The sequence below is a fragment of the Seriola aureovittata genome, chromosome 2, assembly GCF_021018895.1.
Source record: "Seriola aureovittata isolate HTS-2021-v1 ecotype China chromosome 2, ASM2101889v1, whole genome shotgun sequence".
NCBI classification, from domain to species: domain Eukaryota; kingdom Metazoa; phylum Chordata; class Actinopteri; order Carangiformes; family Carangidae; genus Seriola; species Seriola aureovittata.
In genome coordinates, this window is record NC_079365.1 from 417,931 (window position 1) to 441,025 (window position 23,095).

At 40.3% G+C, this 23,095-nt stretch overlaps 1 protein-coding gene across 1 annotated transcript in view; it reads right to left on the minus strand.

Moving 5' to 3' along the window:
* Nucleotides 1–23,095, minus strand: part of LOC130187049 (dihydropyridine-sensitive L-type skeletal muscle calcium channel subunit alpha-1-like) — a 93,086-nt gene that overhangs the window by 16,893 nt on the left and 53,098 nt on the right. The window contains exons 28-36 of the mRNA XM_056404485.1: nt 20,903–21,013; nt 19,765–19,848; nt 17,474–17,521; nt 16,036–16,062; nt 15,819–15,944; nt 15,674–15,739; nt 10,676–10,767; nt 8,540–8,699; nt 2,009–2,136 (exon numbers count right to left, since the gene is read on the minus strand). Of these exons, the coding sequence (XP_056260460.1) occupies nt 2,009–2,136; nt 8,540–8,699; nt 10,676–10,767; nt 15,674–15,739; nt 15,819–15,944; nt 16,036–16,062; nt 17,474–17,521; nt 19,765–19,848; nt 20,903–21,013 (842 nt within the window). The remainder of the gene's footprint in view (nt 1–2,008; nt 2,137–8,539; nt 8,700–10,675; nt 10,768–15,673; nt 15,740–15,818; nt 15,945–16,035; nt 16,063–17,473; nt 17,522–19,764; nt 19,849–20,902; nt 21,014–23,095) is intronic.

The window sequence follows — 23,095 nt, forward strand, 5'->3', positions numbered from 1 at the left end:
GCCCCTGGGAGTCAAACTGGGCCAGCAGATTGAGAAGAGGTGGGGCATAATTTTCAAGTGCCTTACAACCAAGGCAATACACTTGGAACTCCTCTCCTCAATTGATACTCTGAGGAGATTCATTGCCCATCGAGGGACACCCGCTGAACTATATTCAGACCAAGGAACAAATTCCCAGGGAGAAGAGCGAGAGCTGCTTGAGGCCTTGAAGATTGTATTTCACTTCAGCCCTCCAGCCGCCCCATATTTCGGAGGAGCCTGGGAGAGAGAAATTAAGTCTATTAAGGCCACCTTATGCACCACTATAGGTACTCAGCCCATCCTGGAGGAGTTCCTATTGACTATGCTTCTCAAAGTTGAGAGGATGGTTAATTCTAAGCCATTAGGCTATGTATCCTCTAGTGTCAGTGATCTGGACCCTGTGACACCATTCTCTGTCCTGATGGGGCAGCCTGATGGACCCCTGCCTCAGCTGGTATACCTGGAGACTGAGCTTCTGAATCGTCGTCGCTGGAGGACTCCACAGGTGCTAGCTGACCATTTCTGGACAAGTTTCATTCGCATATATCAGCTCTGCCTACAGACCTACCAGAAATCTCTAGCTAACCTTTGCTGAGGACTCTTTGGTGATGGTGGTCGACCCTCAGCTGCCTAGGGCCTTCTTGCCCATAGGATGCATCATCAAGACTCATCCTAGCCCTGATAGTCACATCAGGTCAGCTGACGTGAAGATCAAGGACCATGTCTACACCAGACCAGTTGTCAGGCTAGTTGTACTCCCAGCAATCCCGTCTAATGAAGTTGAGCCTTTTATGTGAGCAAATGCATTTCATTTATTTGGGGACAGCTGTATAAAAGGCCCCTATGTGATAATCAGGTTTGGTTGCCTGGCACCTAATCCGCTGAGGTGCGCATGCCTAAACAAAGGGTTCGGTGGAAATTAAGCTCTCATTCAGGAAGTGACGAGTGTAACTTGGTCGGTTCTTCTTCCCCACAAGAGTTGGGAGAGAAAGTTTACTTCGCCTTATTGTTGGGTGCATGACAAGAAGTAAGTGGTGACTATAATATTTCCATTCACATCAGTATACGGTTTATTCTGTGCTTGAAATCGTTCATGTGAAGTCTGAACTATTGTAAGCTGGTTAATGTCGATTGGCCCAGCGGGGGGTAATTTAGTTTAGTGCCCATGGAAATTAACATTCGAATGTTTTGCCTTTTGTTGACCTCACTGAGTTCCAGTTATCTAGTGTCTGGTAATGTTATTGCAGTCATGTCTGTCAGCGAGTGCGGTAATTAATGTGGCAGCCAGTCTGTTAAATTATGTGCCATTAGTAGGTTTGGCCACTACATGGCACCCTAAGACCATGCAATTCACAGTGTATGTTTAATTGTATAGCAAGAGACTCCTTGAGAGAATTGAGGTTGTTCAGTTTTAATGAGAAAGTTTGCCTGTATTTATACATGTGTTTCCTTGTCAGGCTGTATAGCAGTTTCATTTGAGATGTGAAATGATTAGTATTTCTTTATAATTAATATTATTGTTGTGACCTGTAATTATGTTGAGTGCTTGTGTAGATGGAGAGATGGTGCAGAGCCTGTTGTGATATGGCATTTGATTTGTGTTTGCAGAACCACATTCATACCAATACTAAACCCCCTGACCATCTCATCAGTTGTGTCATCATTCCATGTTTTAACAGGCATTCCCTGGGCAAATGCAAATCACCTAGAATCAACCGTAGCTCTGAGCTATCCATCCCACTCTACACTACTATTAATGAAAATTATCATTAGACCTCACACTAACTTCATGATAATCATCCTCTGGCACTACTGGGAGTGTGGTCTGCCCCACATAATTCAGTGCAATGACATCAGAGAAGAGCAAGGTAATGCACACATGCACACACGCACGCACGCACGCACGCACGCACGCACGCACGCGCTCACGCACGCGCACACACACACACACAAACACACACAAACACACACAAACACACACACTTACGTAGCCTCAGGGTCATATTCAGCCCAGATTTTCTTGAACTCATCCAAATGCTGGGGGCCAAGGATCGACCAATCACGTGTCAGGTAGTCGAAGTTGTCCATGATGACAGCAACAAACAGGTTGATGATCTGTGAGGGACAGAGGCCATGTGTGTGTTCACTATGTGTTTGTGTGTAAGTATCATGTGCCTGCAATAGCAAGGCAAGACCATTGAAGGCATATATTACTATCCTGCATACTTATTAGCAGCATTCACAATAGTGACACAATTCTGCCGTTTTCCGGCAGCTTACTACTCCTTTAATACTTTGTGCTAGAAAAACTGTTCAACTATCAAAATATGCAGCTTCTTCAGGAGATTTATAATAATAATAATACATTTTATTTAAAGGCGCCTTTCTTGGCACTCAAGGACACCGTACAGAGTTACACAAATTGAGATTAAAAACACATTAAGAAGAAGCAACAATAAAAATGAAATATAAAAATAAAAATAAGACAAAAGTGACAGATCAATTGGCATCAGATGGAAAAGGCAGTTTTAAACAGATGTGTTTTGAGTTGTGATTTGAAATGGGGGAATGAATCGATATGTCTGAGTTGGGGTGGTAGTAGATTCCAGAGACAGAGAGCAGAGCGGCTGAATGCTCTACTCCCCATGGTGGTGAGACGGAAGGAGGGGACAGACAGGTGTGTGGAGGAAGAGGATCTGAGGGAGCGGGAGGGAGTGGGAACATGGAGGAGGTCGGACAGATATAGGGGGGCGAGGTTGTGGATGGCCTTAAATGTTAATAGAAGGACTTTGAAATGAATACGGAACTGAACCGGTAGCCAGTGGAGCTGTTGGAGGACAGGAGTGATGTGGTGGATGGAGGGGGTATGAGTAATGATACGGGCAGCTGAGTTCTGGACCAATTGAAGTTTATGGAGGGATTTATGAGGGACCGAAGAGGAGAGAGTTACAGTAATCTAGACGGGAAGTGACGAGGCTGTGGACAAGGATGGCGGCAGTGTGGGGGGTAAGGGAGGTGCGGAGGCGATTAATGTTTCGTAGGTGGAAGTAGGCAGACCAGGTAATGTTATTGATGTGAGATTGAAAGGATAGTGTGCTGTCAAGGATGACACCCAGACTCTTAACCTGGGGGGAGGGTGAAACAGAGGAGTTATCAATAGTGAGAGAAAAACTGTTGGCTTTGGAAAACGTAGATTTGGTGCCAATGAGGAGAACCTCGGTTTTGTTACTGTTTAATTTAAGGAAGTTTAGAGTGAACCAGATTTTTATTTCAGTGATGCAATCAGTTAGGGAGGTGGGCGGGAGAGTGGATGAGGGTTTAGCGGAGAGGTAGAGCTGGGTGTCATCAGCGTAACAGTGGAAGTCAATGTTAAATTTGCGAAAGATATTGCAGAGGGGAAGGAGGTAGATGATGAAGAGGAGGGGCCCCAGGACGGAGCCCTGGGGCACACCAGAAGTGACGGAGGAGGGGATGGATTTAAAGGACTTGAGTTGAATGAACTGAGTGCGGCCAGATGTGAACCAGTCTAATGGAGTGTGGGTGATGCCAATGGAACATAGCCTGTTGAGGAGAGTGGTGTGACAGATGGTATCAAAGGCTGCGCTCAGGTCGAGGAGGATGAGGATGGTGAGGAGTCCAGAATCAGCTGCCATAAGGAGGTCGTTGGTGATTTTAATGAGTGGGCGGAAAGCGGACTGGAACTGTTCATACAGGTTATTGTGGGATAGGTGAGAATGGAGTTGGGAAGCAACTGATTTTTCGAGGATTTTGGAGATGAAGGGTAGATTGGAGATAGGGCGGAAGTTGGAGGGGTCGGTGCCAGGTTTTTTCAGAAATGGAGTAATGGCAGCAGTTTTGAAAGATGTACGGACAGTTCCAGTGGTCAGAAAGGAGTGGATGATGGCAGAAATGAGGGGGACCAGAGAGGGAAGGCAGGCTTTAACAAGTTGTGTGGGGAGGGGGTCCAGTTGACAAGTGAATGGCTTGGATTTCTGAATGAGTTCTTTGATTTCTGAGAGAGTGGGGAGCAGGAAGGATGAGAATGAGTGTGTGGATGGGTGAAAGTTGGCTGAGATGCTGAGGTGAGGATTCTGACCTAGGTGCTGGTGGATATTCTTGATTTTTGCAGTGAAAAAAGACATAATGGAGTTGCAGAAGGAGGATGTGTATAAGTGAGGGGGGAGAGAGTCCTGGGGTTGGGTGATATTGTTGAGCAGGGAGAACAGTGACTTGGAGTTTCCTTTATTTGTATCAATGATACTGGAGTAGTAGTGGGTTTTGGTGGTGGCAATGGAGTCCTTATAATGTAAAATATGGTTATTGTACATTTCTTTGTGAATAGTGAGACCAGTTTTTCTATGGAGTCATTCAAGTTGCCGACCTTTGGCTTTCATGAGACGAAGATCAGAGGTGAACCAAGGGGCGGAGACGGAAAAAGAAACAGATCTGGTTTTTAACGGAGCAAGAGAATTAAGAATATTATGAAGTCCAGTATTGTAATGAGAAACCAGATCATCAGGGGTGGAAAGATTGTGGATGTCAGGGAGGCAGAAGGAGTGGATACTTGATGTGAGAGTGGCAGGGTTGATGTTCTTTATATTCCGGAATGAAATGAGGCGTGGTGTTTTAGAAATGCAAAGAGTGAGTTTCACTGTAAATGAGAGGAGAAAGTGGTCAGTTATGGGGAGTTCATCAGATGTAAATTCAAGGGGGGTGACACCAGGGCAGCAGATTAAATCCAGAATGTGTCCTTTGGAGTGTGTGGGAATAGTGGTATGCTGCTGACATCCAAAACTCTCTAAACAGGATGTGAAGTCTTTGGTAAGAGGTAGATGGATTATATCCATGGGGATATTGAAATCACCCAGCAGTATTATATTCGGTGAGAGAGAGGATAAATGGGAGAGGAAAGCAGCAAAGTCATTTAAAAAGTCACTATTCGCTTTGGGGGGGGCGGTAGACAGTAGCAATGATGGTTGGAGTGGGACCAAATAAACCAAACATTTATGCTTGTATTCAACTTTTTGATATTATTTATAATTTTTGAAATATTAATGTTTTTATGACATTTTTTGCCTTTCAAATTAATTTAGATGATGTTCAAAGCCTTGAACATGTCAGCCTCTTTAAACTTCAACTAGTTCAACATACTTTCAGCTACAGGATTCATTCAAACTTTGAACTGTACACAAGCCTTTCAACTATTCAAAGTTTATTCAACTTGTTGATCTCTTCAACAGTTTTTGATTCATCACAGTTATGTTTTAATGCTTTTTTCTGATCATTTTTGAGTTTGTAATGGGTGTGTATTGCAAAGCTGCCAACTACCACGCATTGAGCGTGAGACTCATGCAAATTACCCTTTTCACCTGATTTCATGCCCCACCTCCAATTTCTCACACTGGGGCAGCTATTTCCATGGTCATTAGACTGCAATTATATTTAGGCTGCAGCAAAGAGCCGCCATATAGACATTTACAGTCAGGCCAACTTATGGCCATCTATAGTAGGGACCCCTTTCAAGACGGGACACCTGGATCAATCTTACGCTTTTCATTGCAAAAGTTATGAGCAGTTTGGGATTTAGTGCTGGTGTGTTCCTCAACCTCGATCTTTCCGTGCCCACTTTCTAAAAGTCTAGAAAGTCTATAAACTCTATACAGGTAAGTGTAAGTTGCTTATTTATGAGCATTTGGATGAGTGTTAGTGTGTATTCTTTTCAGCTGAATTGCTGTTATCAACTCTGTCACTAGTATATAACTTTGAAATCCACAAATTAACTGACATAGCTGAGCTTGTCTTAACTGAGCCAGTTTAGCAAGACTAAGTGTTTTTGTTTGCAAATGTGAAAGCTTATGTGACATATATTGCAGGCATGGCTGAAATGTTAATATATTGCTACAGCTTGATAAACCATTTGCATTCTTTATACACCAATTCAAATCTTTGCATTTTTTATGTGTGGTATCAGGAGGTTGCTGTAATGATTGCCTGTCAACATCTGGTATAATTATACTCTAAAAGTTTAAAATGAATTTTTGGTCATCCATCCATCCATCCATCCATCCATCCATCCATCCACACATACTGAGGTTGTGATCTTTGGCCACCAAGTGATCTCTATGGTTGCCAGGAACTGTTATTTCTATGTTCATTTGTTAATGGTTAGGTTTTAGGTTAAGGATGAAGACGTCCTGAAATGGCGCAACACTCCCCACCCCCACCCAAAAATCCCCTTTCTCACTCCAGATTTTTCTGAAAAGTTGTCAGCCCTGGTATTGCATGGCATGTTCGGGGCTAGAGTGGATGATATCATCGCTAGAGTGGGAGCAGCTCTTAAAGACACACAAATCATCTCCACCTTTGGATATTCACCTTATAAAAAAAATTCATCATTTCGGCATACAATTTTTCAAAGCACTGTACTTCAATTCATATGAGTTGCTTTGTTAACCATTTTAGCATTGTGGTGGGGTGATCTTTTTAATAGGACTTGTAGTTTTCCCTCCGATATCCCATTTTGAAACACAAGTTTCATCATAAAAGCTGTTGTCTGCCTAGGTAGACAGAGGGGATTGTGTGTGTGTGTTTCCCTCCTCCCCCTGGTGGCCACAGTTGCCAGTGGAAACCAGTGTCTCAGCAGGTTCTACTCAGCAGGTGTTACTAGTCAGAAATAGGCAAAGTTGATTCTGATTGGCTAATTAGATCCATTAATTAAACACACACACACACACACACACACACACAGTGCCTTAGAAGCTATGGTCACCGTTTGGGGATATAGTGGTACAGCTGCATTGCAGATCAACTTCTGTTAGGGCATTTACACGTGTGTATACATGTCTTGCTATGGTTGGGTTTGAAACCATCAGTGTAGGGATGGGAAATGATAAGATTTTATTGATACCAATGCCATTATTGATTCTGCTTATCGATCCGATTCTTTATCGATTCCCTTATCGATTCCTGTTGATTTTCTGTGTGGAAAAAAGTACGCCTATACAAGTTTTCAGTGTCAACAATGCAAATTTTCAGTCTCTGAACACTGAACAATATAGATAACTGTTCAGTCCCTTGAATAGGGGGTGCTGTCTGCCTCTTTAGGTCTGCCTTGTATAAATTTACAAAAAAAGGAAAAAAAAAAAAAGCAGCTCTCGGACAGGAGCCAGCTCCCATCGTTCAGTTAAAAGAGCCGGCTCGTTCGCTACCGACACATCATTAATACGTACCTTCACTGCTCGGCTGAGACTGGGAAGCACTCATTGACCAGCGGCGCAAAGCATCAAACACATAGCATTCCTGATGTTTAATGCCCTGCTGCGTCTACAAATGTTTCATGTTTGTTTTGAAATTAAGCCACACTTACTCCAATCCTTCATTGTCGCTCACGCTGACTATCTCTCGCAGAAGCGGGACGTCTTTGTTTTACAAGGCTAAGTGGACGGTATGATAAGAGAATCGTTAAGCATAAAGGCAAATGATGTCGATGGATCGAGCCAGTTGGATCCTGTTCCCAGTTGGAACCAGTTCTCAATTCCCATCCTTACATCAGTGTGAGGTTATTGAGGGACACCTGCAGTGACTGAGGTTAGTGTCAGGATAAGTCTTTACAACTCTGCATTATGACTGTACTGAATGTTAAACATATAAACACAATGCATCAGCTATAACCACAGCTGAAGTGAGATTGCATGTGAGCCAGCCTTTGCTGCAGTAAGTCTGTTACACAAAGTAACCTGGTAGTAAGGAATAAAGTCCTAAAGCCTTTTTAAAAATATGGTTGGAAAGTCTCTGGAAATTATGGTGTCAGCAGAATATGCACTGGCAAGGCCCAGGTTGGGGAAAGTTAGGGAATTTTTTGAAATCTGGCATTATTATCATAACCTGGTAGCCCGGTTTGGGGAAATCCAGGGCAGACTAGACACCATTATTTCCAAGGCTATAATAGGTTGTTTTTAGAAAAATAGGTGGAGAGTCCACCTAAGGAGGGATAACTAACTATATAGGATGTTGCACAGGAACTCTGTCTTCAGTTCGGATGCCGATCTGATCTCGCTTTTATTCTTGTAAAAGAATACATTCTACTGCATTGGACTCTGACCATCTCCAGTAACTTATTTTTGAATCATTTGTGACTCCAGTAAATGTGCAGCTTCGTTGAAAGTTAAGTGTTGGTGAAGAGGTCTAGACTTAAACTGTGGCCCAGACCTGGATTTCTTTTTCTCCAACAGACCTGACAAAGACCAAAACTGAGACAAAGACCAGACAAAGACCTGACAAAGACCAGATCTGTTAGAAACTCTTAGTTGTAGGAAGACTGTTTGACTGAATCTTTGAGACCTGATGACTTTTTTGATGTTATGGCAGACAGTCAACACTTGTTAGCATGGTAAGCTAGTGACTCCCCAACTGCAAACATCAGTCTTGTGTTTGTTCTTTATTTACCCCTAGTTCTGAACATGTGAAGTGTTTAAGCTCACACTAGAGTAATGTGTATTGAGTGTGTGTGTTGTCTTACCAGAAAGGCACACAGCATGTAGAAGCTCATGAAGTAGATGATGGCGAAGTTGGATCCACAGGTGTACTCCTCCCCAGGCAGGTAGTCTGACTTAGGGTCACATTTTTTTCCGTACATACAGGCTAACATCACTTCATGCCAGGCTTCACCTGTAGCACATCTGCACAACAGATTCATCACATCTTCACATCAGGCCTGATACACTGAACACAGTTTGTCAACACTCAGTTATTACTTTTGTTTTAACTTTGACTGCTTGACTGATATTTGAGCAACACAAATATTATCATAGTTTTATAATGTAATTACTGTTCAAATATTTATGAGTTAATTTGCATGTTAGCTGACAATAAACAGAGATGTAAGATTGTGTCATTGTATATTTATTGAAAATGTCAACAGCCTAGGATGACGCTGCACTGATCACTAGTGATGTTCAGACTGCAGTGTAAAGAATATAGTGATTTTTGTTTGAACCAGTCTGTTTTTTTTCTGTTGTTCTTATGTTTCTTATTTATAATTGTAGTCTGTGTTTTAATTTGTGAATATTTAAAAAATGTTTTCTCATAAAATGTTTATTTCTCATGTTTAACACGTTTTTGTCCTAAAAGAAAAATGTCTGATTAAAAAATGAACATAATTAATAATGCATAGTAATAATTTATCTGACTTTAATGGAGACATATCTGTGCAAATTATTGAAAGTGCGTTTTTGCTGTTGTCGTTTGAATCAGCCCTCGGACCCTCGAGCTCCATCTGAACTCTTGAACATTGGAGCAGAGCCAGGAGAGCTAATGGACTGAGGTCAGAATAAACCTCACAGCTTGAAAGAGCTTGTTATGTTGTGACCACCCTGGATCTGTAGAACTGGAAGAAGCAGCAGACCGTGACAGGCTGGAGGAGAACAGCTCAGACTGCCATGTCACATATCCACAGTAAGAACAAATGGCCAGTCCAGAGCTTTCAGTCCCTGAGTGTGGGCCTCTTGACATCCCTCATACCAGACCCACTCCACATCATCCCACAGCAGAGATGTCTGCGTTCTGAATTCACCCACAATGCACCTGGTGCTCATCATCAACATTTCTCCTGTTCACAACAGTAGTAGTAGACACCAAAGCACATCATTACATCACTGTGAGCAGCCTCATGCACAGCTAGCTTGGCTGCACATGTTGGGTCTGACTTTACATGTAAACAGATTTCTGTTTCATGTTTAACCCCGAACTGCTCCAGTAAATTGAGGTTTTACTGGTGTCACTGGTCTGCTGCTTCTTCCAGTTCCACAAATCCAGATTCTCCAGGTTGTTGTCTGAGTACACAAACTTCCTTCTTTAGTTTGTGGAACAGGACTGTGTGATCCCAGCTCTGCTGTCCACTAGAGACTGTTGTGAGTTAACCTTTTAAACTGGAGGCTACTTTCTATGGTTACTTTCTCAAACATTTAAAAAGAGACTGTATGTCTGAGTTCTCACCCAAAGGTGAGTGGTTTTACTTAATATCTAAGGCTGGTTCAGCTGCTTCTATAATGTTCTCTAATGTTCCCCAACTTTCTCTAACGTTCAGTAACTTCCTATAACATTCTCTAATGTTCTTTAATATTCTCTAATATTCTCCAACATTCTGTAATGTTCTGTATTGTTCTCCAATGTTCTCCAACGTCCTCTGATGTTCTTTACTTTAGTTTGGGTCAAATCCCTCTTGTGAGTTTGGTATAGATAATATATATTTTTCTTTAATTTTTCTTTCTCCTGCTCTGACCAAATATTTTTTTTTAAATAAGATGAAATGACACATTTTCTGCCAAGTAAGGTTCTTGCACTTCAAACACAATTAACTTTGAGTCTCTACCAGTCATATACTCAGTTCCACACGTTGACAAATCAGAAGCCATCACTCACTGATGCACAGAAATAACAAAAATACCAACAAGACACTGCACAAACAGCTGCAGGTCTGTGTTACACTTGCTGATTGCTCACATACAACACAGGAATTAACCAGACCCATCACATACACACTGCATGAATAGGCCAAATCACACACACACACACACACACACACACACACACACACACACACACACACACACACAGTGTGAGGAGTGCAGTCCTGACAGAGAGTCAGGTGACCCACCTGAATAACAGCAGCACAGCCTGTGGGAATGTCTGGAAGTTGTTGTTCCTGGTGATGTATGTTCCATCAACCAGAGCATTCTTACCAAATATCTACAGAGAGAGAAGAGAAGGCATTTAAGATAGGTCTCATGTCATGTACCTGCTTTACACTGGCTGTTTCTGATCCCAGCCTTGATCCTACATTGCAATGGTACACAGTCTACTATCCTGTCTCTCACAAATAAAATGCCATATGAAATCAAATCTTAATTTACATGTACAACTAATTTCAATCACTTTTTTCTCTAAAAATCATTCAATCAGAATTCCCACTGTTTGTTGCTAGGCAACTGGTGGGACTCTAGTACATTCAGGTTTGTGGAGACCCCATATTTCTTTGTTCCACAGAAAAAGGAACTCACTTACCCACAGTTCCTCACTGTTGGTTGTGGTCAGTCACAGTTAATCGAGTACTTGTATGTTCACACACATACCTGTAGTACGTCTCAGTTCTAGAACCTGCATGAAGCTAGCCACCTCCCTCTAACCTGGTACCTCTAGTTTACATGAGCTAGGCTAACAAAGAAACTAACACTTTCCCTCCCCCACACACCAGGTGGTCTCCGCAGCCATTTTCAGTAGTTTCTTTGTTTATTGCCATCTTGTGTAGTTTTCTTTGTTCAGGTCATATGGTCACAGCACCCATTTTGAATCGGCCATCTTGGCTTTGTCTGTGTCCCCACAGACACACCCCCATACACACACACACACACACACACACACACACACATACATATGCTGTAGCATTCACACTATTGTTATTCAAATCCTTATTATTAGTGTGAATGCCTTAGCTGTTCTTCAAATCTTTATATTTAGTGCCACGGGTGCTCAGCTCCGAGGCACTCCTCTACAGCTAGAATAGCTGAGAGGAGTGCCTCTCCAAAACACAACAACTTTTCAAACTGTGAGCACTCAAAGGAGGAGTGCAAATCACTTTTTCTTCAAAGTTAGAGTGAAAGCGTCAGTTGGCTAGAGTGCATGAAGCAGTAAAAAATAACCGTTATTTTTATTTTTATCTCGAGCTCACGGCCAAACTTTAAAAAGGAGACAAATAATTCTTTCTGAAAATGTAGACATAGTTGTTGGGATTCATAAAATGTAACTTTGACAGGCAGGGTCTGCACAAAATTTAAACAGGGGTGCCGAGTCCGGCAGCAATACCTGTCTCACTCTCATTGACACCTAATGTAATCGTCTTTTTTTTTCAAAAGAATCTCTCTCTGTCTTCGCACTGAGCTTACGCACTCATTTTAAGGAATATCTGAATAAACTTTGAGAAACTTCTGGCTTCAGTATCTCTCACGGTGTTTTCGGTTTTTGAAAAGAAGTAACGGTTTTCTCATAATTTGCAATTGTTTGAAGCCATGTAGAAGCCAAATTCTGGGCAGATTTTCACATTACCATGGTAACGGCAGCTCCTGACCTGTGTGCGTGCGTGCGTGCGCCTAGCAACCAGATAACCAACTCTCCAAGCTCCGCTAGCTTTACATTAGCCGCATGTTAGGTCTTAAATTACATTTAGTTAGGTCTTAAATATGTAAGTCCATTTACTGCTTCCTTCATAGCTTTTTGTTTTGTTTTGTTAAAAGAGTGAATGAAGTTGTGACGGTCTCCGCTGAGACAGAGGAGAGGAGAAGCTACTAGCCCTCTCTCGCTGTCACTTCTAGTCGCGTTGCTCTCCTCCCCAGTAATGTTAAATTTAGCACAGAAAAAAACATAATAGTGGTAATTTAAATAGCGGTTCATGGGATTTATTAACCCTCAGGGGTCCCTCTGTCCTTTTTTGGACATTTTCTTCACTTTTCTTTTTTGATTTGCTGATCATTTTGGCTGTGATACAGCTGAAGGTATGGATTTCTGCAAGAAAGTGTCTTTTTTGACATATTTTTAAAATCTAATGTCAGTTACTGTTACAGGTCTATTATACACTGGTAACACATTTTGTACCCTCTGGGGTTCCTCGCGTCCAAAAAAGGACACACAAAGAAAATGCTATAAAATCATCATATATCAATATTTTTTTCTGCTTTTTTTTTTGCATAAATCTCTTAAACCACTTCAGTTCTGCTCAAACCTACCAAATGTTTATTAGTTTTCAGGATTTTAACCGTTTAAATGCCAGTTTGAAGACATGTTGCCTCTTGTTTTATTAAAAAAAACAACACAGAATATGAGATATTTCCCACATAATACATGATGGAGGGATGTGACATTGTTTTATATCAGAGTCTTTTATATCAAGACATTTCTCAAAACCAGAATATGATCAGGGTGACTTTTGAACACTGGAAATAAATCATGTGCTCATCCCGGCAGTAGCCCCCGTGGCACTCAAAATTTCCCTGGAATTTTCTAGTTTACTATTATTATTCTTATTTTTTCCTTTCCACGGTCTCTCACTACTCCTTCATGCTTTTTTGTACAGAAACCATTCAATTATCAAAATGTTCAGCTTGTTCTGTAGATTAATCGGATGTACACAACTTTTTTCTACTATTCATAATTTTCAAAATATTACACTTTTTCTGCTATTTTTTTGCCATTCAAATGAATGAAGAGAATGTTCAAATACTTAAAAAGTTCAGCCTCTTTGAACTTCAACTACTTCAGCATACTTTCAGCTACAGACTTCATTCGAACTTTAAAATGTTCACAAGACATTCAGCTATTAAACTTGTATCAAACGTTTTGATATGTTGTACACTTTTTGAATTATCACAGTTAGTTTCATCCTTTTTTCAGATAATTTTTGATTGACAATTTTCATAACAAAAATGTAGAGATTTTTTTTTTGTCCGGCATCACCCTATTTTGGTCTCATTCTGACATCTTTTACAGTTTTTGAGGAAGTGAAGGGAGTACCCTCCCCCTCTCCCATTGACTGCAATACAAATTCAGGAGCAGGTGTTACTGGGTAGAAATAGGCATAGCTGACTCTGATTGGCTAATTAAACTCAGTAATTCTTAGTCTTTTAACTCAGGTGTGAGACTAACTGTCAGAAAAATTAACACGGTGTATTTGCATGTATTTGCGTGTACTTGTGTGTGCCTATTGATTTGTGGTCTTGGTTTGTGTCTTTTTATAATTGTGAGGACAATTTTGGTTAAAAATCATTATTGTGAGGTCATTTTGGCCGGACCTGACAACTTCAAAGGGCTGTTTGAAGGTTAAGCTTACACAGTTCCCAACACCACGCACACACATACATTGAAAGACACACAAACTCCATCACCATCATATGATATTAACTGTATGTGTCTCAACCTGATAACACAAGCTATTGCGGAGGCTCTATGGTAGGCAGCTCTACTGGCACACACAACAATACACACACGCATATTGACAGACACACACAAACACCATCTTACTTTTTTGATATTCACCTTCAAAATAAGAGTCTCAACTAACTAACTAACTAACTAACTAACTAACTAACTAACTAACTAAATAACAGTTCTCATAAAGGTAAGAGGTAAGGTAGGTCATAAAAGTTTGATCTTAGAAGCTATCGTCTATATGGGGATATAGTGGTTTAGCTTTATTGCAGATCAACTTCTGTTAGGGCATGTACATGTGTGCATACATGTCTTGCTATGGTTGTAGGGGCAGATTTATGTTTGAAACCATCAGTGTGAGGTTATTTTGGCCAGTTGTGACAGCTTCAAAGGGCTTTCTGAAGGACACCTGCAGTGACTGAGGTCAGTGTGAGGAAGTCTCTACGACATGAATGACACTGTCACACCGCGGTGAGGTCAAGTTGGGTTTTTGTCCTGTCTCCGTGTTTTGTCTTGTCATTTCCTGTTTTATTTTGAAAAGTAACTCTCCTCTCGTTTCAGGTCACTTGCCCTTCCTCACGTGTCACCGGTCTGATTGTCTTCCCAGATTCCGATTGTGTCCACCTGTTCCCCATTACCCCCATGTGTTCAAATAGTCTGCGTCTCCCTTTGTCTTGTGCCAGTGTGTTTGTCTTGGTTCACGTCTAGGTGCGTTCATCCCAGCCTTATCACAGTTCTGACCATAGTTGTTTTCACAGATTTTGTCGGATTCCTCCAAGAGAGTGATTTTTTGTTGTAAGTTTTAGATCTTAGTTTTGTTTCCATAGTTAATGCTTTCACAACTTTTTGTTTCCTCTGATTGGAGTGATTATTATTTTGGTAATTTTTCAACCACGCTTCTTCTTTAAGAAGTGCGTCAGAGTAAATATTTCATAGCCTGCTTTTATTTCTCTGTCTTGGAGTTAAGAACCTGATTTCCCAAATAAAGACTCTGAAACCCTGCATCTGCGTCCTGCGTCTAAGCCTGGCCGTGACAAACTGAAAGTAACGTCCTTTGTACAGATTGAAATGTGAGGAGTGAATTACACGCACCAAACAGCAGGCACATTCAAAATTTATCCAGGAATTTTGTAGTTTGATATTAATATCTTAATTTTAATATTTTCTAAATTTATGATAGCCAATAAATTGAATGACAACCGAAGGTCCAACATCTATGGTGTCCTGCTCGTGAGGCAGAGCTCAGACCCAACAGCAACATTTAGACAAACAGGAAAGGGTTCACAGCCTGACAAGTTTTGAAACTGGGAAAGAAATTATGTTAGCTGACAGAGAACAGCAGCACACCCTGCTACACCACATCACTGTCACACATGTAGAGATAATGTGACCCGTGTCATCGTGGTAACATTGTGTAGACCTCTCTCTACTCTTACCGATGGCTTTGATGTTTGATTCACATAGATACCAACACATCTTAAACTAGACTACAATTTATGAATACATTTTGGTGGGATTGCTGCTTTTGGAAAAGTTGAAGCTCAACTGCACTGCTGGCAAAAAAAAGAAAAAAGAAGGGATTCATCTACATATTACACATCCTCATAATTAGCTGGACTGTTAAAACCTTTTGAAATGAGAAATAGCTATTTCTGTCTGTGTGTGTGTGTGGGTGTACCTGCATTCCAACCACAGCGTAGATAAAGAACAGCATGAGGATGAGCAGGGCCACATAGGGCAGAGCCTGTAAAACAATGATTCTGTCCGTCATACAGTAACACCTATATGATGATGATGATGATGATGATGGCAACGACTCTGACCTGCAGCGACTTGATGAAGGTCCACAGAAGATTGCGTATCCCCTCAGAGCGATTCAACAATTTGACCAGACGCATTACACGGAACAGTCTGAAGAAGGTGATGGACACACTCATGTTCTCAGAGGACTTCACAAAGAGAGACAAACACATGTTACACATGCACAGAGCAGCTGAGACGCTCCACTTAAATGAGTGAGGAAGAAATGAAGCAGCTCACCGCAATCGCCTGCATGGGATCCACTGCCTGCAGACACAAACACACCTGTGGTTTACACTTACTCATATGGCAGTGTTAGTGTCAACACAACCACATTTGATATTTCATAAGGGAAGCAGAAGGATATTCAACATGCAGATCAGTGCCAGATCAAGTCAAGTGTAGAGGGTTACACTGCTAAAGGAAACACACTAGAGCTGGACTGTGTCCAGGTGTCTGGGCCTAACACTGACTCTTATCATGACTAGTCACTCAACATCAGATAAAGCTTTATTAGTATTTTCTCAACAAATCGGTCAAACCAACAAGAAACAGGACGCAGCTGTTATCAACAGTGCAGTTTTCATCCTGTGTTGTTCATCATGGTGTTTCCTTTCGTACAAGACACAGAATCACAAACACTCTAAGCTTATAGTTTCTAAAGGAGGGAAGATCACAGTAAATATCAGATGTGAGCAGTTGTGTTCTCCCTCAACAAGCACTGAGCAGGTAAATGAAAAGGTACAAAGTAGTTCAAATCAGATAAGTAAAAAAAAAGAAAGAATTCTTTTTTTTTCTTTGCTATTTTAGGTAAGTATAAGGTATAGTATAAGTATAATATATCACTTACATGATTTTTTAAGGGTAAGTACTAACTGTAATTATCTGTTATAGACCATGCTGCCCATATCTGCAAGTCGGTTTAAATACTTTGCAAAAATACATATTCATTCAAATAGCCACATCATATGAACTTAAAACACACAAATATTGTAAATTGTAATAGCTTATTTCTATTTAATTATTATTTTACCGACTCAGTTTTTTCTTATTGTGAATTCCTTTCATGTCATCTTATTTCAACATTTCAACCTTGTTTGCTCTGTTTTTATGGTTAGGAAAGGAGTTCACTAAGTAAGTTAGTTAAAAAAAAAACAAAAACACAAAAACATTATGAATTGTCCTTCACATCTTTCCTTGACCGCATGACGTTTTCCATCAAGTTCAAGGAAAAGTGCTTAGGAGTGCTGAGATTATTTTGACTTTTTGAGTGAAGCCCTGGCTTCATGAACACAATTTGGCTGACCATGTGCTGCCAACAAAAAACATCACTTCCTGTCTAACTTCTTCTTCTGTGACTCTGACAGGAAGTACAAAATCTACAGCCTACACTACTCAAATATACCACCAGGGGGAGTATAACTTTTCCTGCAGTTGCAAGACATGAGTATCTTCAGTCTGAGGTGACAGATTTTTCCTTGGCCTGTTTCCTGATAGGTCCTAAGACTTTAAAGTGTTTACTACAAACCCCTCATTTGTCAAAGCAGCTTCTTCATGTAGTCTTTTAGTTACTGTATGTGACTATATACTGTGCTACACATTAGAAACACAACAATTGTTCACACAAATTTCATGCAACATGTGAATGTCGTGCAAACTGTAGCAAGTGAATAGTTACAGCGCAGCCATGGAGACAGTAAAGTCCTCCAGAGGAGGCCAGTGCTGCCTGTGGAAGGAAACAAGGAGAAGTGATATCAGAAAGAGAGAGAGCTGTGAAGGTGCAGCAGCAGAGACGAAAATGTAATGTCAGCATTCATAAAACTGAAGATAGACTCTTATGTACCACATGGATACCTCTGTGAGCCTTCACAGTGTCTTTGTGTTGTCCCCCGGAAATACACCTGAATTCTTTATGACTCAGTTGCACTTGATAAATATTACATAAAGAACTTATCAAGGTTGAATATGCAGCTGATTAAAATGCAGGGTACTGTACACAACTGTGACTCCACATGACCAAAAAGATGAATCAGGATTTTCCCAGATTGTTTTTGTTTCTTGAGGAAAATGCAAAAAGACTAAAGCATCAATTGTATCTGTTAGGTCAACATGTTTAGACTTGATCAAAAATAACAAAAGGCTCTCATCATTGTCATCAACATAGATCATCTCTGACAGCAATGTTGAGCTGTCACCATCACATACTCCAACCACAATAAGTACAGCCTGAAGGACGCATAGACACATTTCACCTGCTGCGCTTTTATTCAACGGGCAGGTGAAAGTGCAGTGGTACAAAAATTGCCATAAACAAACAGGACATTTATGCTAAGGAGACTAATGTCATACAAAGACAAAAACCACTGGACCCGACTACAGGGCTCCAGCTCCTGCTGCCTGTTCAGGCCCAGGCTGCAGTCTAGAGGTGACCACCTCTACCCTGGCTTTATACCTCAAACCAGAGTTAATTGTAATCCAGACTACAACGGACGGGCAAAGGACCACGCACATGTGACCCGATAAGCTTTGACTTTAGAACAGCAAAGTTTTCTTCTAATGACCAACAAATGATTGGTAATAAAGTGAAATGATAATGGCCAAATATATGCTGATATAATATGGCATTGCATTCACCTAATTACAGTTGTCTAATGAAGCTATCATAGGTCCATGATGGAAGTATTCACTTTGAAGTTTGACAGCATAATTTGTAGAATAGCGTTTAACTGTAGCATATTTTGGATCTGATATGATATTATATTTTATTTCTCATTAGACTACAGAAAAATAAATGGTGTCTAATAGTATAGTAATTAATTAGAGTATAATTTGGTGTAATAATGTCTAAGGTTTGTTTATTTAGATCTAATATGTAATTATAGGCGGCTTGTAATTGCAGCATAATTTAGGTGTAGCCTCTAAAAAGGGTATAACTATGTTTGTTTACTGTCCAATAAAGAACATATTATTTATAGTTTTGTGTAATTTGATACAAACTACGGCTTGTTATGTCCTTTTACAACTTTTTGTGTCTAATTTAATACTAAGTAAGTCCCATTGGTGTTTAATTTTGTAAATGCTACGGCTTGTTATGTCTTATGACTTTTTATGTCTTATTGTCTAATTTGATACAAACTAGGGCTTGTTATGTTTTATTAGTGTTTCTTTAAAAAAGTGCAACCAAGAAGAGAGTAAAAGCATCATCACTGTCAGTAAACCTGTCGGATTTAACAATCTGTGTTCAGTTCAAACGAAGCTCTAACAGTTATTATGTAGTTTTTTTGTGTGATATACTCTCTTGTTATAAGCTCTGTATAAAACTCAAAGTCAAAAGACTCAAACAGCAAAACCATCCACTGACCTATACAAATCTACAGTCTACTGAGCAGAATATATCAAAAGTTTATATTTATGTCCTGTTTTATGTAACAGGACTAACAGGTGAGAAGACAGGGGTCAAAAAAAATCAGGACACATCACAGATATACTGTAAAGTGTTCCTGTATTTTTCTAATTGATGATGTGGAGTGAAGTTAAAGGAAGTTGAATTTAAACAAAAATACAATAAAAATGATTAATGACAAGGTCACCAGTCAATGTCTGTCCTGCTGATTAAAATCAACTACACAGATCTACTCTGCAAACAGAAAGAGTTTCGATACAACATCATTTATCACCTAAGCTGTTCACTCTGTTCATCATGTGTGTTAACATCAGCTGTTTCACTGTTTTCACTTTTGTGTTTTACTCTGACATGTATGTCTTCACAAAACCGAAATCCTGTTGAACAACTTAATAAAAAGTTATCAATATATACAAAAATATGTAAGGCTAATTGTAAGATTAAGTGAAGCAACCAGTAAATTAATGTAAGTAAAACCAGAGGACAATAAACCTGTGTGTGTTTAATAAGTGTTTGAATATGTGAAAAGAATATGAAAGATTATTTGTGAGTGTGTGTGTACTCACATCAATCTCGCTCAACATCACGTCCACAACACTTCCAATGACGATGACGAAGTCAAACACGTTCCAGGGGTCTCCAAAATAACCCTGAGAAAACAGCACAACTGTAGGTGTGCGTGTGCATTTGTGTGTGTGTGTGTGTGTGTTTCTGGTTACTGTTGTTTAGAGTTGTATTTCATCCCACAGACGACATGATCTGCCCAACCATCAACAGAGAGAACTGATGGAGCCAGTCACCCAGTCCATCGGAGAAGTTCTGCCTTCCAACATCAACTACACTACAGGTTCTGACCATGAAAACCTGCAGCTGCAGTTCAATTTACAGTCAGTGAACTCTTTATATCCTGTTCATGACTGGGTCGATGTGGAGATGAAATAACATTTAATCATCAAATTTCACTTGTAGACATCTCATTATCATTAGTAATACAGCTCAACAGTAAATAGACAAATCATTTCCCACCATTGTCCAACTTACACGGTTCCTTTTATCAGTTATTGATTAATCCTCTTTTCGTCTTTGTCATTTTCAGACATCACATCTCTCGTATTAGTTAATAAATCTTTTTATTTAATATCAGTCTTTGTCCTGTTGTATCCCTCTGAAGTAGAGATCAGAGATGCATTGAATCAAGAAGTCACAGCACTTATATTAGACTAAATACACTAATTATATTAATTATTTATTAATTACTAATACGTCCCCTGAAGTGGGAGGTGGTGCAGTATCCTCCAACTCGGCACCAACCTCATCAAAACCAACATGCTGTTCTCTTTTCTACCACAAGGTGGTCCTGCTGTATGTGGGTGCAGAGAGACCATGGGCATGATCTGCTCCACCGGGTTCAGACGGGTAATAAAAACATCTATTAGCATGTGGAAGTATTACTGCGTAGCCTACAGTTAGGAACTTCAGATAATGCTAGTGCTACTGGTAGCACTAGCGTGTGTGGCAGAATACCAGTAGCAGCTGTGTGTGTGATGGGTGAACAGCTAATTCACTCAGAAAGCACACACTCTCATATAATGTAAGACCTGCCTTCTGGAAGCTTGGCACCCAATCAAAAATGAGATCGAACAGTCTGTGACCACTGTGGTGGTCCACTGATCACAAACAGTGATGTGTTGAGTGTTGACTAACCTTGGCTTTGAAGGCCATGAGTTTAAGGATCATCTCCACAGTGAAGAGCACAGTGAAGATCACGTTCAGCATGTCAGACAGGTGAGTGACGTGGTCTGACTGGTTACAGTGCTGTGGGTTAAAAAGGCACAGAAAGCTTCATAAAGTGAGACAGTGATGTTAGCTGTTTGTTAGCTCTAAGCTTGTAATGAGGATAGTTACAAGAGGAGAGCCAGCTGGAGAAGAAGAGTCCAGACCAGGACAACAAGACTGTCAGTCTGTTAAACCCTGTTCACACATTCAGCATCCATGTCGTAGACTCTTCTCAGAGCCTGGGAGTATTTAGTTCAACATGTAAACTCAGATCTGACTGGACAGTTCATTTCTCCTGTTGTAACTATACAGGTGCATAACAAGACTGTTCATTTCATGAGAAATGTCCAGCATTGTTTTCAACTCAACACTACAAAAAAAAAAAAAATTAAAGTCTGATCTAGTTTTCTCTCCTGTGACTGAAGATTAAGTGAAGAAAAGGTTTTGCCAGGATAATCTTTATGAAAGTTTCTTAAAGGTTGTGCTAGATTTGAACAATAATATAGCAGCAAACAACTATTTTCTTAAGAAAGTGATAGTGGAGTAATGGCCTCCTCTGTCTGTGTTGCACTCTGAGTTAGCCTGCTCTTTAATTTGGTAGCCAGTCTGGCAGCGCATGCATGTATGTGTTAGTGCATGTGAGTCCCGCCTGTTAAAGCGTTGGTCTTCCCTACATTTATAAACACATAGGTGAGACGGCTCAGTGCAGTAAGCAGCGTTCAGGTGAGAGTGACTTTCAAAATTTCCTCCACTGAGGAAGAAACCACATTTTCCTCTAAAAAAGGCCTCAAACAAAGAAAGAAATGAGACCAGAGTACAGGTGGACTGAACATGAGGACTACCAGCTCAAATCCAGGTTGGCTGGTGGGCTGTCAAAACATAACACTACATAAAGTTTTAAAAGTCTTTAGCAGCTCCCAGTGTCCCAGTGGATCAGTCCAAGACCAAATCCTGTCCCAGTACGACGTGGGGCCAATACTGGTCGGGGTTTACTGAGAGGTTCATTATATCGCTACCTGGCTAATTGCTGGCATTGTTGTGGAGTGTATCACAGCAATGCTAGCACGGGCTAATGGTTGTAGTTAGATTATTTTTTGTTGGCTTTTGTACACAGGGTAACTTTATTCAGTTAAGCTTCTTGTTGTGTTTAGTGGACTATTTCACTGAGCTTCATAACAACTTGACACCTTGTTGAGAATGAAATGAAGCGTTTATTTTGGTTTGAGATGCTGGTGGTCTAGTGGTATCTAGCAGCAGTGACGATCACATATGCACACACACGCACACGCGAACGCACACACACACACACACACACACACACACACACACACACACACACACACACACACACACACAGAGACAGATCTGAGAGACGGATGTCACCATTGTAAGTCAGGGCTGAAAATATCTAAATCCTCCAGATGTAGGATTTAGAGAGTTCTCCCAGTATAAACTACTGAACGTGTAAAAGTTAGCGAGTCACTGAGAGAGGGGATTACCTAGTTATAGAATTAATACTGTGATTTCTTACATTCCAGTTCAGTGTGAAATTTAAAGAAAGATTTGATTAGTCAAGATGAGAACAACAACACTGGTATACTTCATATGAAAACTTTAGTTCATTTGCTGCCTTAAACACATGAGTAAACTTAACTTTAAATGACAGTTTGTATGAACATAACTTGAAATTCTGAGTTGAAATAGTGTGGTGTAGTTTATTTGACAGTGTAAGAGGGCTTTAACTCAGAGTATCAAGTTCAAAGAACAAATTATGATTTCTAACACAACTTGTTTAACTGAACTTTCTGTGTTGAAGCTAAACCTACATTTTTAAGTTAACCCACATGAATTATTTTACAGTATTTTCATTTAGCTGCTGTTCTTCATTAGACTAACTATGTCACACAAACTATACACCCTAGTGTGTTAAATGATAAACTGCAACAGGTTTGTTTGTTTCTTCAGTTTTCTACACAAAATCTCATTCTGTTAAAATCACTAAACAGACAACATGACATTAAATATAAATCATCATATGATACAAGTATTTTTAGTCAGAGATTAAAAAGAAAATGAACAGCTGAAACCTTCCTCTCTACTCTCTGAGGGTGTGTTGATGTG